Source organism: Sebastes fasciatus, chromosome 22 (assembly GCF_043250625.1).
Source record: "Sebastes fasciatus isolate fSebFas1 chromosome 22, fSebFas1.pri, whole genome shotgun sequence".
In the NCBI taxonomy this organism is placed as follows: domain Eukaryota; kingdom Metazoa; phylum Chordata; class Actinopteri; order Perciformes; family Sebastidae; genus Sebastes; species Sebastes fasciatus.
In genome coordinates, this window is record NC_133816.1 from 14,074,218 (window position 1) to 14,089,587 (window position 15,370).

The 15,370-nt window shown below is 37.0% G+C and overlaps 1 protein-coding gene across 19 annotated transcripts; it reads left to right on the forward strand.

Moving 5' to 3' along the window:
* The first annotated feature begins 32 nt into the window (after nucleotides 1–32).
* LOC141760442 (heterogeneous nuclear ribonucleoprotein C) lies at nucleotides 33–14,324 on the forward strand. Of its 19 annotated transcripts, XM_074623263.1 has the most exons (13): nucleotides 43–183; nucleotides 639–783; nucleotides 4,050–4,083; nucleotides 4,548–4,590; nucleotides 7,806–7,855; nucleotides 8,979–9,226; nucleotides 10,902–10,974; nucleotides 11,616–11,663; nucleotides 11,832–11,995; nucleotides 12,082–12,198; nucleotides 13,090–13,220; nucleotides 13,318–13,413; nucleotides 13,444–14,324. In XM_074623263.1, the coding sequence occupies exons 2-12, from the start codon at nucleotides 657–659 to the stop codon at nucleotides 13,396–13,398; spliced, it is 1,116 nt and encodes a 371-aa protein (XP_074479364.1). In that variant the 5' UTR covers nucleotides 43–183; nucleotides 639–656; the 3' UTR covers nucleotides 13,399–13,413; nucleotides 13,444–14,324. The 19 variants fall into 19 exon arrangements, with proteins under 19 accessions (XP_074479368.1, XP_074479370.1, XP_074479371.1 ...); XM_074623264.1 differs by having other exon boundaries at nucleotides 42–183; nucleotides 12,085–12,198; nucleotides 13,318–14,324; XM_074623262.1 differs by having other exon boundaries at nucleotides 13,318–14,324.
* The last annotated feature ends 1,046 nt before the right edge of the window (nucleotides 14,325–15,370 follow it).

The window sequence follows — 15,370 nt, forward strand, 5'->3', positions numbered from 1 at the left end:
ACTGAGCAAGTGGGCGTTACCCTTCTCCTGTTGTGTGTGTATGACTCGACGCCATTTCGTGTCCACTGGTTTCAAGGTGATACAATCAGCCTGCAAGAGCCTGTAAACGGATCTTTACCTACTCAAGTAAAAAAAAAAAAAACAGCGTTGAATTTTACTCGTTTTTAAGTATTAAGCTCCCTGGTGAGTATTTTTAACCGAGAGATTTTTTTTCCCCTATATTTTTTTTATTTTTCTCGACTTTGAAAACCTCTTTGGGACTTTTTTTGTTTTCATTTTTAAATGCATTTTTCCCTGCTGAGACTGTGTTGAGCTTTATAGTGGCGTACATTTTGTGTTTGGCAATATTGAGCTGCGCAGAAAGAAAAACTAGTTTGGAAGATTTTTTGCTTTTGTTTTTCGAGTGAGACATTTCAAAAAAACCTCCATATTTTTGCAGGGCTGCTGTGTTTACCTCGTTTGTTTATCTTGAATTGTGATGGAGGCAAGAACGATGGAAGAAGGTTCCAGTCTGTTCTGGACAGTGTGCAAAGATGGTCGCCCTTTTTCTGGAGCTCTGTTTTTAAAAGGTTTTTCACCTGTAACTTCATTGCAGTCGTTGACATTTTTCCCCTCTGTTTTCTTTGTGATTTTGGCAGTGCTGAGAGAGAGACAGTATGGTTTTCTGCAGCAAAAAATCTTGCAGGAGTGATGTAATTTTTCAGGCAAGATGGGTTTTTTTTCTCTTCAGTTTTTTTAAAGGAACATTAACACCTGGGATTGCTTTAGAATTTGTGCATTTTGGTAATTCTGATCATTTATTTTGCAGATTTAGATTCATTCAGTATGAGTTTATTGTGAGCTGAGGGGCTTCTTTTTACCCAGGAAGGGAGGCCTATACAGAGGGGCTGCAACCAGGCCTCCACACTGCTCTGGTTCTTTATTAAATCCATCATTTTATAGCTTTATGACTGATCAGCTGTATGCATATCTGTGAAAAACGTATGCAAAAAAGGTTTACAGTAAGAATGCATGGTAGACTTGCAGTTGCATTTGCCCCCACACAACTGCAAGATCCATGTTTTTGTTTTTTTTTGTTTTTTTTTAAACCCCCCCCCCCCCCTCCCCATTGGCCCCAAGTGTGTCCTCTGGAAGTGTCCTTGAGCAGGAGGCCCTCCAGGCTGCAGGGGGCGCTGTTCTCCAGCTGACCCTTTATACTCTGCCTCCCCTGTACAAGGAGGGCACCATAATCTGATAATGATCTAATTTGCACTTTGAAGCTGACTACAGTGTGATGTTTTCCTGCAGCAACACTTTTTTTGTGGGGAATTACTGCCAAATTCTCCCAATATTTATCTCACAATTTATCAAAAATGACTTTATTATAAGCATAATTTAATAATGATATGCTAAAATAGCATAATAGCATAATAGCTGCTCTTCATCGGAGGTGGAAAACCAAAACTAATAGAAGACAAAAATCTCACCATTGTGTGACTTATTGTCTATGTAACCTGGTAGCTAGATGTAATGATTCAGGTTTTTGCTTTTTTAAAAGAAATTTTAAATGCTATTTTAGCATATAATTATTAAATAATTCATGGTAATTAGGTGATCATTAGCAAGTAACCCATTTGAAATTTCTTTGGAAATTACTGCCAAATTACCCCAATATTTACCTCAAAATTGATCAAAAATTACCTTATTATAAACATTATTTAATGATTTTATTTTCCAATAGCTGGTCATTTATTTAATAATTTTTTTTAATACATTGATATGCTTTATTTCCATGTCTGCTGATAAATAGATAATAATTAGCAAATAACTTTTTGAAATTCTTTAAAAAAAAAAAAAAAACCTGAATCATTACATGATTTGTGTAGACAATAAGTCACAATGGTGAGATTTGTGTCTCCTATTAGTTTTGGTTTTCCACCTCCGATGAAGAGCAGCGCACAGCCCCTTCTCAAACCTAAAGGACCCTATTTTAACCATTATATACTATTTTAGCATATAATTATTAAATAATGTTCATAATAAAATAATTTCCGATAAATGTTGAGGTTAATATTTGGGTGATTTGGCAGTAATTCCAAAGAAATTTCAAATAGATTACTTGATAATAATCACCAAATTACCATGAAATTTGTGGACCTGTAAAATGAAGTGTTACCTTTCCTGCTTATAAGGTTGACGTCAGTTTCCATATTCGTAGAAGTCTGAGCACAATTGAGCAGGACGAGTTAGTAGTCTATATGGAAAGATTTTTAATTCCCTCTTTTTTTGAATGACCGTTTGAATTCCTAGTGATGCTACACCTCAACTAATCTGGCAAAAGGATGCACCAACCCTGGCACTATCTGGAGCAGTTGTAGCATTAGAGAGAAAACAAACCAAAATCAGAATTTGGGCTGCACAATTTCTGAAATATTATCCAATTGTGATTATTTTTGACTGATATTGCAATTGAGATATTAGTGGGAATTTTACATAATTCTCATTTTCATTGAAAAACTGGTAACACTTTATAACAACCATCATTAATAAATGGTCAATTGATAGCTAATTAAATTTAATTAATAGTTATTTTACTGTTAACAAACAATGAAATGATAATTAATGTTTACTAATTATTAGTAATGATATAATTTGTTATTTTATGATTAGTTTGTGTAATATGAAATCATTAGTTTAAAAAATTGTATCAACCAATATATTATCAGTTTATTGTTGCACACATAACATTTTATATACAATATTAAGTATTTATTAATCATTTACAAATCATTTGTAAAATGTTCAGAAATTGTTTGTAAAAGATGGATCAGAAACCAATTATTAACCATTGCCAAAGTACAAGCTATCTAAATAATGTTTATAGATGCTTTTACAAAGTGTTTATTAACCATTTAATAAGCTATTATAATCACCAGTTGGAACTTTCTAATAGCCATACAAATAATGTTTTTAAACGTTTTACAGACCAATTATGAACTGCTTACGTAATGTTTATATATGTTTTACAAACGATTTCTTTAAGGTTTTACAAATAATAGCCTAATCATTAGCAAATACCTTTATATATTAGTATATAAAATGTTGTGTGCAACAATGAAATGTTAAAATAACACAACGTTCTAGCATTACTAATAATTAGAAGACATTATTTATTATCATTGCTTTGTTTGTTAACATTAAAATGACTATTAACTCAGTTTAATTTAACTATCACTTAACCATTTATAAATTATGGTTATTATAAAGTGTGATTAAAAAATGTATATGTAAATATTAAAAAAGTATAATCTTTTGCAGGGATTTGTACAAAACAGATGTTTTCTTAAGTCTGTAGATGTGTAGGCCAGGACATCTCTGCAGCACCACAATATATTAATTTACTTTTTTTTTTTGACACAAATATTCAGCCTTGTGCGATATGAAAATGTCAATAACAAATATTGCGATTTCAATAAAATTTGGATTAACTGTGCAGCCCTAATCAGAAAAATACAGATTGTGATAAACATACATTAATTAAATAATTACTAGTTCAATCTGGTAGTAGCCTGCCCGCAAAGTCTCAGCCAGCCAAAAATCTTTTACTGTACACATGCATTTTATAACTATTAAAAGAAAAAAATCCACCTAAATTAATATTTTTCTGATAAATGTTCATATTCAGTCCATAATGTTAGAAATGAGGATAAAGATGTGATTTTTGTTTTGAATGAGTAGACATTTGAGTAAATGAGAGCGTTGATCTCAACAGAGTTTAAGTAAATATGTTTAATTTTAAAGTTTTTTTTTACTTAGTTTCCATAAGTTTCCCTTCCAGTTTGCCCTCCTTACTTGTGGAAATGATAGACTTTTTGATTGCTATTCTGTTGCTAGGGCAACAGCTTTGGTCCGAGTTCACTTCCTGTCAGCTACCGCATTAACAACCATTGCAACAGGAAATACAAAAGGGCCCATTTCAAATGTTTATGTTGTCAAGTTTGAAAAGGTCTATAGTTCTAGTTCATTTTTCCTCTTTTCTAATATTCCGTTTTTGTTTCCCCCCTGTTTAGTTTTTGAAGCCACTTTTTTGAACGGCGGCAAATCGTAAGTTGGTCTCAACCTTTTTTTTTTTTTTTTGTTTATTTTTCCACCTCAACTTTTGCATCACTTTTTTTATATTCCACTTTTGTTTTCACCCCCCCTTTGTGATTCAGCCCATTTCTCCCCCCTTTTGGATTTAGAGCAAGTAGCATGTAGTTTTTTCTTTTTCTTTTTGTGCTGTGAAAGTAGAAGATCAACTGCTGTTAGTGGCCTCTTACATGAGCTTTTCCCCCACACATTCCCAGTTTATGATAATCAAATGCAGAATTGTCAGTGCCGAGGCCCCATTTGTAGCTGAATAACACTCCCTCAACTCCCCTCCTGCATCCAGTCCTTGGATTAAGTCCCGGCACTGACAAAGGCAAAAAATAATGCTGCCTTTGCTTTTATAATGTTTTTGTTTTTTTTGTCTTTTTTGACTGTGCATGCCATTTGATGGAGTCAAATCTGGTCTATTGCCCACACAGACAAAAGATAATAACAGTTATGTCATCGTCATCACTCCCAAAAGTAAGTTTGTATCCATTAAAACAAGCATGCTTACTGAATACCACGAGCTACTAACATATCATCACTTATTCTGATTGGATTTATTATTCTTTTTTTTAATTAAATCCAAATATATTCAGTAGAAACTGTTTTTAAGGTTGGATTATCAGTTACACTGAGCCTCCAAAACCTTGTTAAGGTAAAGATCGTATATTCCTATTTATCATTTCCTTCGTTTTGACTCCCTAAATCGATAAAGCACATGTACACATACAGCTCCATATCTACTCTCGTCATTTTGTCTTGTCTGTCTTCAAGCATGAGTCCTGAGAGCTGCTGCTGCTGCTGCTGCTGCTGCTGCTGCTGCAGCGTCTTTCACAGTCAAAGCACAAACATTCACATAACTGATCTGTTTTTAATGAACCCACTCACCAGTTAGAATGAAACTACTAGTAAACACCATAATGCCCAGATGAGGCAGAGGATAGGAACATTTATTGCTGTTTTAATAATAATAAATATGCCATGAATGAGGGGCCACAGTAAACATTTAATTGGGGCACTAATTAAGATGTTTAATTTGGAATGAAAATACTAGGGGGGGCCTTTACAATATAATGCAATCAAATATAATAACCCTGCAATAAACACCACCTCTACGAAGCTTATATTGTTTATTGATTTATTATGACGTGTTGATTGAAACTGATGGACTATCTGGACTCGCTTCACTTCCAGGAAGTTGCCAAATAGTCTCAATAATAAGCGTGGTGAATGTCAAACTCTTATTAAAGCTCATGCATACCAAATCATATTATATAAATATATAATCAAATCAATGTTGCATCGAGAAAAAGTCTCCAACGAATGGACTGCATGTGTCAAACGCATGAAAATTTGTCTTTACACGTAGATTATCATAACTGGCAAAAGAAGACACAAAATTATCATATGTAATGTTCATCCTATATAATATTCATTTAGTCGCTATGGACATATACCGTCATCTGTACAAACCTCTCCTGTGTATATGTAACATGACTCAACCTGTATATATAAAATCTATTCTCTAATCATCTTATATATATTCACTTAGTCCCATATAGCTATATGAACACAACCTCTCTGTGCATAGATATAAAAATAACTCCACCTGTATATGTAATTTATTCTTTATAATACTCTTATACAACATTTTTTTATACAATATTTCGTCTGTATGCAACTTATACTTAACTGTTATTCATCAGAACTTTCACTTTAACTGCGAATCTGTACATACATGTATATAGCCATACCACACTTGTACTATGTGCAATGACAATAAAATTGAATCCAATCTAATCTAAAAAAAATAAATACGATATTTACTGAACAATTACTGAAGATTATGTCGAATCAAACCCTCTAATAGCTCACACACAAAAAACAAATGGTATAGGCGCCACAATTCTTCATCTACATGCATGGCTATTACATGTAAGAAGTTTCTGTTATTTTGTCCACCCAGTGTGTAAATATGAATAAATACTAGGGGCTATCCCGAATACCAGTTTTTGGGCTCTGAGAATAACTAATAATCATTCATGTTGAATATCAATAATATATAATGTTGTGGGATTATTCCTTATGCCATGGGCTGTTTTGGGATTTATACGTTAATTTTACATACTTAAATTTTAAAAAAATATTTAAAAATCGAAGCATTTGAATAGTGATTTGGAAGTCCAATACCATGGCAACGGTCGAAGCTTCGAAGCATTCAGGTCAGCCCTGATAAATACCAAATTCTCCTATAAATGTTTTCCCATATTCGGATTGGTCGGTATCAGACGCTGGATATTCCCCCTTGAACCCCAACATGCCACAAAGATTTAGAAACACTTGCTAAGCAGTCCCCCCCCTCCTGAACACACCCGTTGTTGTAGACACTCTGTCAGCTTGCCAAGCAATAGACACATCCCGGCCAAAGCATGTTGCGGAGAGCAGAAAGCCTGCTGTAATCCCTGCTGGTAGCTACCGTCCAGAGAGGCTGCTGCTGTTGTTGGTTACAGTTGAGCCCAGCTGGCAGCAGCGTTGGGCTCTGGCAGGTGTAATGGCTGAAGTGGTTGATAATATATGAGCAGGGTGGAGAGGGAATTAGCAAAAACAACAAGATAGACACACACAAGGTCAAAGCCAGCGTACACTCATGATGCTGAAAGAAAAAACAAGTGAAGAATGTATTCATGTACAGGGGGTGGACAAAATAACAACCATGATCATTTTTCATGTCAGTCAGTAGCTTTATTAAACAAATATCAAATAAGGTGTCTTAGGATTAGTGCTGGTGAGGTTCTACTTGTCAGTATAGGGATGCACCGATCTGACTTTTTCAGTCTCCATAGCGATACCCGGGCTTTGATTACCAGTGTTTGATTAATAAACTATGTAAGCAAAATGTGAATAAATAAATAAATACACATATAATTTCACTGAATTGTTATTTATTATTAAAATAATAAGTCCTGCACCAGCAACTTGGTAAAAAAAGAAATCTTCAAAATTAACAGGAATTACAATTCAAATGTAAACCTTTTTAATGCAGCAATAAATTGGGCAAAACAGGAATTAAAATTCCAGTATATATTGTATATAGTATATAGACATAGAACTGAATTGCATAGATCGGGACCCTAGCAGTGACTTAAAGAAACGAAAGAAAGGGATCATAAAACGTGTAAAAAGAAAGAAATTGTGAATCAACTTCGGCCAGTGAGGCAAAACAGCTTCTCAAGCAGGAATGGCTAAGGCTCCTGTGCAAATTACATGCACTAATACTAGTATTTATCATGTATACACGGGGATATGAACAACCAGATTTCTGTGTTCTTGAATATGATATAAAATCGGGATAAACCTCATAACTGGGATACTCATGTCCATGGATCAAACGGGATGCTGCAGCTATGAGCTTCAGTAAAGTGGCGTTTACTGCAGGAAGATTTCTGTTTCTTCACACTCTGAAGAGACATAGAACAAGTTATCACTTTCACACATACAAATTTAGAAAGTAAAGAAGCTGCTTTCAATGCAATATCTTGTTTTGTCATAACCATTTATCCCACAGGTTTTTTTTATGCCTCCATTTTTCCAAAAATCCAAGAGAAAACAAACTTTCTTTGGAGGTGTAGTAGATATCTCCCCACAGACTCCATCTCTCATAGTTCCTCGACAACCCCTCTTCTCTCCAACAGACTCAGACAGGCAGGCAGACCTCCACCAACCCGAGTACAGACACAATGGAGTGAGTGTTGGTTGCTTCATGACCCGATCACACTATTTATTCTATTATCTGCTGTCTATTAGAGGCTCCGGTCTCCCATAATGAAAGATTTACAAAAGAATTTTCCATGTGTATACTAATGATTATGATGCCTTTTTGTTTATATAATATATAACATCAGTAAAGGAGCATGCAACGTGTCATTAGTGCTGAAATTGATCGACAAAGACAACTATTTTGATGAATTGTTTAAGTGATTCACTAAAAAAATGCTTTTTCTTTTAAATTTGATATATTTTTGTGTTTTGGACCGTAAATTGTACAAAAAAAGCAATTTCAAAATTGTGACGGACTTTTTCTGACATTTTATAAACTAGTGCAGGGGTCAGCAACCTGCGGCTCCGGAGCCACATGCGTCTCTTTAGCCCCTCTCCAGTGGCTCCCTGTGGATTTTTAAAAATGGAAATGAATAGCTGTTTTTTGTTTACATTTTCATTATTATTTAGCAATGTTGTAGGTCTATGGTACGACGGAGGGCCACATTGAGGGAAAAAAAAAAATCAGAAATTTCGAGAATAAAGTCAGAATATTATAAAGTAGTAATTTTACGTGTTTTATTTTTTTCTCGTAAACTTCTGACTTTATTCTCAATATATTATGACTTTTTTTCTTGTAAAGTTATGACTTTTTTCTCTTAATATTTTGACTTTATTCTGGAAATCTCAGATGTTTTTTCCCTCAATGTGGCCCTAATACTCCGTAGTACATTTGCTCTTGGGCCCTCACTGCATTAGACTTATATACTATATAATTAGACTATAAACTGTGTTACCTTCATCACAATGCTCAAATGTTTTGCGGCTCCAGACTTTTTTGTTTTTGCCTAAAATGGCTCTTTTGATAATAAACGTTGCTGACCCCTGGTCTAGTGGATCACATAACAGTTGTAGCCTTTTTTCAAATTGGACACATGCTCAAAGCTTAGGCAGCCCACTATTAAAGAGCTACAAGGTCAAACCTCACATTGACCTTGGTGCAGAATCTACAAATTATAGAGCAAGACAAAAAGAAATATCTCACGTCTGCTGTTCTTCTTCCTTTCCTTACCCATCGTCCTCTCGCCTCCCGTCTCGTACGCCGCCAGCCCGATGGCCAGCAGCAATGTGACCAACAAGACTGACCCTCGCTCCCTCAACTCCCGGGTCTTCATAGGCAACCTCAACACCCTGCTGGTCACCAAGGCCGACGTGGAGGCCATCTTCTCCAAGTACGGCAAGGTGGTGGGCTGCTCCGTGCACAAGGGCTACGCCTTCGTGCAGTATGCCAACGAGAGGAACGCCCGGAACGCCGTGGTCAGCGAGGACGGCCGCATGATCGTGGGACAGGTGCTAGGTGAGGCGGAAGGGGGGGTGATGGGAGATACAAAGACAGGAAGTCCAGTACTGAGCCTTAAAATCGGCACTGGTGGGACAGATAATGCTGTATTGAAAACAGGTTGCTACAGGTTTCTAAAGAAAAACAAGAATTTATAAGTCTGATAATATTTGTGTCTTAATATGCAGACAGTCTGAGGTCACATATGTAATACCACAATGTTCTTAACTCGAAATTCTCTGAGGCAACAACCTGGTAATACAACGTTTATTCTAAAGCAGGCCTATTTAATTGGCGGCCCGTGGGCCCTTTAACAACCTCAAACTGCCCCTTGAATAATTTATAAATATGAATAAATGATTTCTTCCAATAAGAGAGTTTATTCCTGTTCATCAACGTTACCACTCACGCTTGTTAAAAGCTATATCATTGTGTTTTTATTTACATAACCTGCTATCTTCTTAAGTTTATGGGTGTTTACATTGTTTGATTATAAGAAGATCGTCCTTTTATTAGTAGGCTAATAAGTAGTTATGTTTGTTAAGCACAGAAATGCTTATTTAACCCACGCCGTTTAAGCAGAGGGAATTTAGGAGAATCAAACTGAATAAAAAAGATGTTAAATGCAACATTGTGTTTATTAAAACAATAATCTACTAAGATTTTGTTTTCACATTTAAATTCCTAGTTTTGCAGATCAGATAGGAAATGTAAATGTGGCACTTCACGGTTTTTCAAACCTGGCCCTTCTAAAAAGTAATTGAATAGTGTGCCACAGGGTTAGCAGAATGACAAGAACTTAAATTAAACTAAATATAATATTGATAAGAAAACACCGTGAACAGGCCATGAATCTCTTGCAAGGCCTAGACACAAACAGATAAACATATATTCACTCTTACAGTCACATTTGTCACAATTTTACAGTCTTCAGTTCACTTTCCAATTCAAACCCAGGACCCTGTTTTCTGTTTCACAATACAGTAGAGCAGGCTGAGCCGCTGTGCTGCCCTTTACTGCTACAAACCGGGAATTTGTACAAGTAATATTTAAAAAAACTCAACTTCTCTCATTAAAGTAAAGACAGACAAACAGCTGTTTTTTTATCCGAATATTCCGACCTATCTGGTGCTCAACACGGGTGTCGTGGTAACTTCAAATCAGTTTGCTGTCTAGATCTTTAATGCGTGCACATGTGGTGGCGTCATTCCTAGTGCATGAGCGCCCTGCAATGAAGTGACATAGAGCTTTATAAAAGAAACCATAAAACACCTCGCTATGCCAGGTGTCAACATCCTCCACAGTCTAACAAAAGGAAATCTATAACCAGCTCTTTTCCCACGCTCCGCAGTTTTTATAAATTTATTTAATCTGAAAGCTTAAATCTGTTTCTTAAAGATTACAAAACTATAAGAATGCTTTTCATTCAGATTACATTTCCTTCAGATTACATGCACGTGAACCTTTAACACCACAATTTCCATAACACAGGTTAAAATAAATGGTAGTATTTATTTGCAAACATCAGCTGGTAGTGGGATAAAACGTGTGTTAGTCCTTCAAAATAAAAATACCATCAGTTGAAGGGACGTAGCGATAAAATGTGTTAATTGACATGACATGTTTCTGACTGTTTTCTCACACTCCTGGCAACCCTTAACTCCTCCTTTACTTTTTTTTTTTTCTCCCTCAGACATCAACCTGGCAGGCGAGCCGAAACCTCACAGATCGAAGACGGTGAAGCGTTCTGCCGGAGACATGTACAGGTGAGGACGCACTTGATCACGCTCACAACAGCAACTCAGCAATTCCTGTAATCCAGACAGGCTTCGAAGCGCAACTGACTTAAAGGTCCCATATCGTGCTCATTTTACGGTTCATACTTGTATTTTGTGTTTCTACTAGAACATGTTTACATGCTGTAATGTTAAAAAACTTTATTTTTCTCATACTGTCTGCCTGAATATACCTGTATTTACCCTCTGTCTGAAACGCTCCGTTTTAGTGCATTGCAACGGAATTGCGTTGCTAGGCAACAGCTTGGGTCCATGTTAACTTCCTGTCAGCTAATGTCATTCACATACACTGCAACAGTAAATAAACTGGGACACATTTAGAATGTTTACGTTTAAAACCGTGTAATGGTCTAAATATTGTATATTTGTGACATCACAAATGGACAGAAATCCTAACGGCTTGTTTCAAACGCACAATTTCTGAATACTGGCTGTGTGTATTTCTCCGTATATTGAGCGTTTTGATAGTTTAACAGTATTTATATAGCACTTAAACCTGCTTTATACTATAAAAGACCTGAAAATCTCGCTTTTTTTATAATATGGGACCTTTAATGTTAAAGATAAGTGCTGTAGTTAATATCTCTACCCTGTCTCTGCTCTCTCCGCAGTTCATCTGTTGACCTGGACTATGACTTTCAAAGAGATTACTATGATAGGTAAGCTGTCTGTTCTTTATATTTTTAAGAATAATTGCTCATATTTATGTGTTGTTGCTGAAGTCCTTATTGTCCAGCCCATTTCCAAGCCCTTTTTGAATTAAGTTTAAATGTTTCTGTGCAAAATCAAAGTTTTTTTTGTTATATTTTTGCACCTGTGTATCTCAGGATGTACTCCTACCAGTCCCGGGTGCCGCCTCCCCCTCCGCCCCTGTCCCGCGCCGTCATCCCCTCGAAGCGTCCGAGGGTCAGCGTGAGCGGAGGAGGCAGCCGACGAACCAAAACCAGCTTCTCCTCCTCCTCCAAGACCAGCCAGAGGACCTCCCGTGCGAGTAAGGTGCCACACTTAATAAATGTCAGCTGCCTTCTCCGTCACATCCAAATCAGTGTCGTAATTCCACCCTGCTTTTCCCATCAGCAGTGAAGGTCGATGACCTGCAGACCATCAAGAGAGAGCTCACGCAGATCAAACACAAGGTGGACTACCTGCTGGAGAGCTTAGAGCGCATGGAAAAGGACCACAGCAAGAAGTCAGGTGGGCTGATGGTGACGCAAAGTTTATTTTTACCTCATTTATAAAGACAGAAAATGAAAAAAAAAATAAAAACAAAGAGGATGTTCTGTCTAGTGCAGAGATAAGTTGAAGTTTTGCAAATTAGGGCTGTCAAAATTGGTGTTCAAATATTCGTTCTACTACTGCTAGGGCTGTCAATCAATCAAAATATTTATTAATCGCATGATTGTCGATAGTTAATCATGATTAATCCCAAAGGATTCGCATATTTGTATCTGTTCAAAATGTACCTTAAAGGGAGATTTGTCAAGTATTTAATACTCTTATCAACATGGGAGTGGGCAAATATGCTGCTTTATGCAAATGTATGTATATATTTATTATTGGAGATTAATTAACAACACAAAACAATGACAAATATTGTCCAGAAACCCTCACAGGTACTGCATTTAGCATAAAAAATATGCTCAAATCATAACATGGCAAACTGCAGCCCAACAGGCAACAACAGCTGTCAGTGTGCTGACTTGACTATGACTTGCCCCAAACTGCATGTGATTATCATAAAGTGGGCATGTCTGTAAAGGGGAGACTCGTGGGTATCCATAGAACCCATTTTCATTCACATATCTGGAGGTCAGAGGTCAAGGGACCCCTTTGAAACATGGCCATGCCAGTTTTTCATGACATGGTTGGTACCAATGGATTCCTTAGGTTTTTTAGTTTCATATGATGCCAGTATCTTCACTCTAGCTTTAAAACTGAGCCCGCTACTTTGACAGCCCTAGAATATATATTTGGATTTAAAATTTCATCGACAGCCCCTATTGCAAATCAGCTTTGTGGTTACTATAAGAGTTTCCTCGCTTTATTTATCCCATTTTCCCCACTGTCGCACCTCCATTTCCTCAGACATGAAGAGCCAACCAGAACCAGGCGAGGTGTCCCCCCTCAACTCCTCCACCTCCAGCAAGAAAGGTGACCTGAAACGGGGGCTGAACGACTCGGACGAGGAGGGAGATCTGCTGGAGGACGAAGACGAGGTGAGCGGTGGGGATGAGGAAGAGGAGAGGAAAGGAAGGGGAACCAGGACGGGAGCTAAGAACCGATGAATAAAGTGTTATTTGTCCTCCTGTGCAGATGAAAATGAGAGGGAGAGAAGACGAGGAGCACGAGGAAGGAGAGGACGACGGAGATAGCGCCAACGGAGACGAGTCCTAAACACTACACAGGCAGACACACACACACACACACACACACACACACACACACACACACACACACACACACTTACACAACAACACAGATTGTGTATGATCGTATCTCCACACCAGACTTGTACACAATGTTCATGTGCTCATATCTGCTGTATTGACTGGACATTTATAAACAGCGTATTGTAGATAATGCTTTCTCACACACATTCATAAATTAGTCTAGTAGTTGTTTCTGGATTTTACAATGTACAAGTTTGATTTTTCCTACTTTTTCTCTGACATTCTTTTATTTGACTTTTTTTTTTTATGGATATGTTTTGCCATTGGATAAATGCAAACTGATTGTGTTACATTTAGACAAAATGCAAGTTCAGTTGAGGATACATGTAACGATGTATAACATTGTATGTTTGAACTCAGGGCTATAAGCCACTCCAATATGTTAAAACAAATTGTAAGAGAAATTGTTTTTTTAGATGACTGTGTTAACTTGATGTCAAAAAAATTATCACCTGGCAGGTGATAATGCTACGGTTTGAATTTAAGGCCAGGCTTGAGACAAAATACCAGACATGATACTACAGTTAAAGCTTGAAAATGTATAAAATGTTAAATATATTCCTGATCCAGCTGCTGTACAGCTGCCTCCTCACCAGCAGGTGGCAGTGTATCATAAAAACTGGCCACACAAAAAAACCACAAGGTTTTATTTCTGCTCCCCTTCAGATAACAACATGTATAATACCTCACATCAGGCTGCGCAACAAAATCTCCATTGCTCTTGTTTGTTGCCGAGGTGTTGCGACCTTAACTGACCTTGACTTGTGTAATGCAGTGCTACTCCATGTTTGTCTTGTTTCTGTTGATGTTTTGTCATTCGACTGCACTGGTGAAAGTGAATAAACATGTTTTCCAAGTTGGAACCTGTAAGAGCTTTTGGTCGAATCCATGTGGATCCACTCGGGTGCAGAGTGAGGCTGTGGGTCGTTTGCATGCCATTTAAAGCGTCAGTTGGCGGACAGTTTATGGCATCGTTGGGCAAAAAATCCATAATAACCTTTCAGCATATTGTAATTCAAGTGTTCTGAGAGAAAACTAAACTTCTGCACCTCCAAATGTCTCTGTTTTCAGGCTTTAAAAAATTTAGCTCGTGACGGGAGACTTTGGCCAATCACAGGTCATTTCAGAGAGAGAGCGTTCCTATTGTCTGGGCTGCAGCTGGTGGGCGGTGCTTGGTATTTCCTCAACTGATCTGCCGGGTCACAAACTTTCTAATTTTACAGCTAAACAGTACACTACAAGATGTTTATGAAAACATTTGAGGTGAGAAATAGGCATTACAGTAACATATATTGAATCATATTTGATCAGCGCTGCCTAGTTTGACCATTTTGATCAGAGTTCGCAAGTGATTGACAGCTGCTCAGAGAGTTATTGCCTCATCAATATCTCTTGCTGGGCCAGTATTTTTTCATGTAAATAGTTTTGCTTTTATTTGCCCAGGTTGAGATATGTATCTCTAAAATTTCTGTAAAAAATACTCTTTGTTGACAGCAGATTCTCCATTGTGTTGGGTAGAGGGCAAAAGTCTAAAAGATTTATCTCTCAACACAGACAACCCTGATCTACTCTATTGTCAAAAAAATATTGCAACATGAAAAAAATATGTATTTATTTTTGTGTGATTTCTTGATTATCCCCCAAACAAAGACTTGGGGGATAATCATGCTCACATTTTGGAAGCACAGGTCCCATAATGCTTTGGGAGATGTATACAGGAAGTGTAGTGACGTCAGTTTGTTAGCTGTGGGCCACAGCTTCAGCTATTTGTTGCCTATATTTGTTTAAATTTTGGCAAACTAGCACAATTAAAACTATGCTGAATTAACTATTAGCAGTTCCTGTTTGGAATAAACCTATAAATGTACACACAACTATCATGGTATTACTTTGACACTGAAGAAAACTTCAAAACG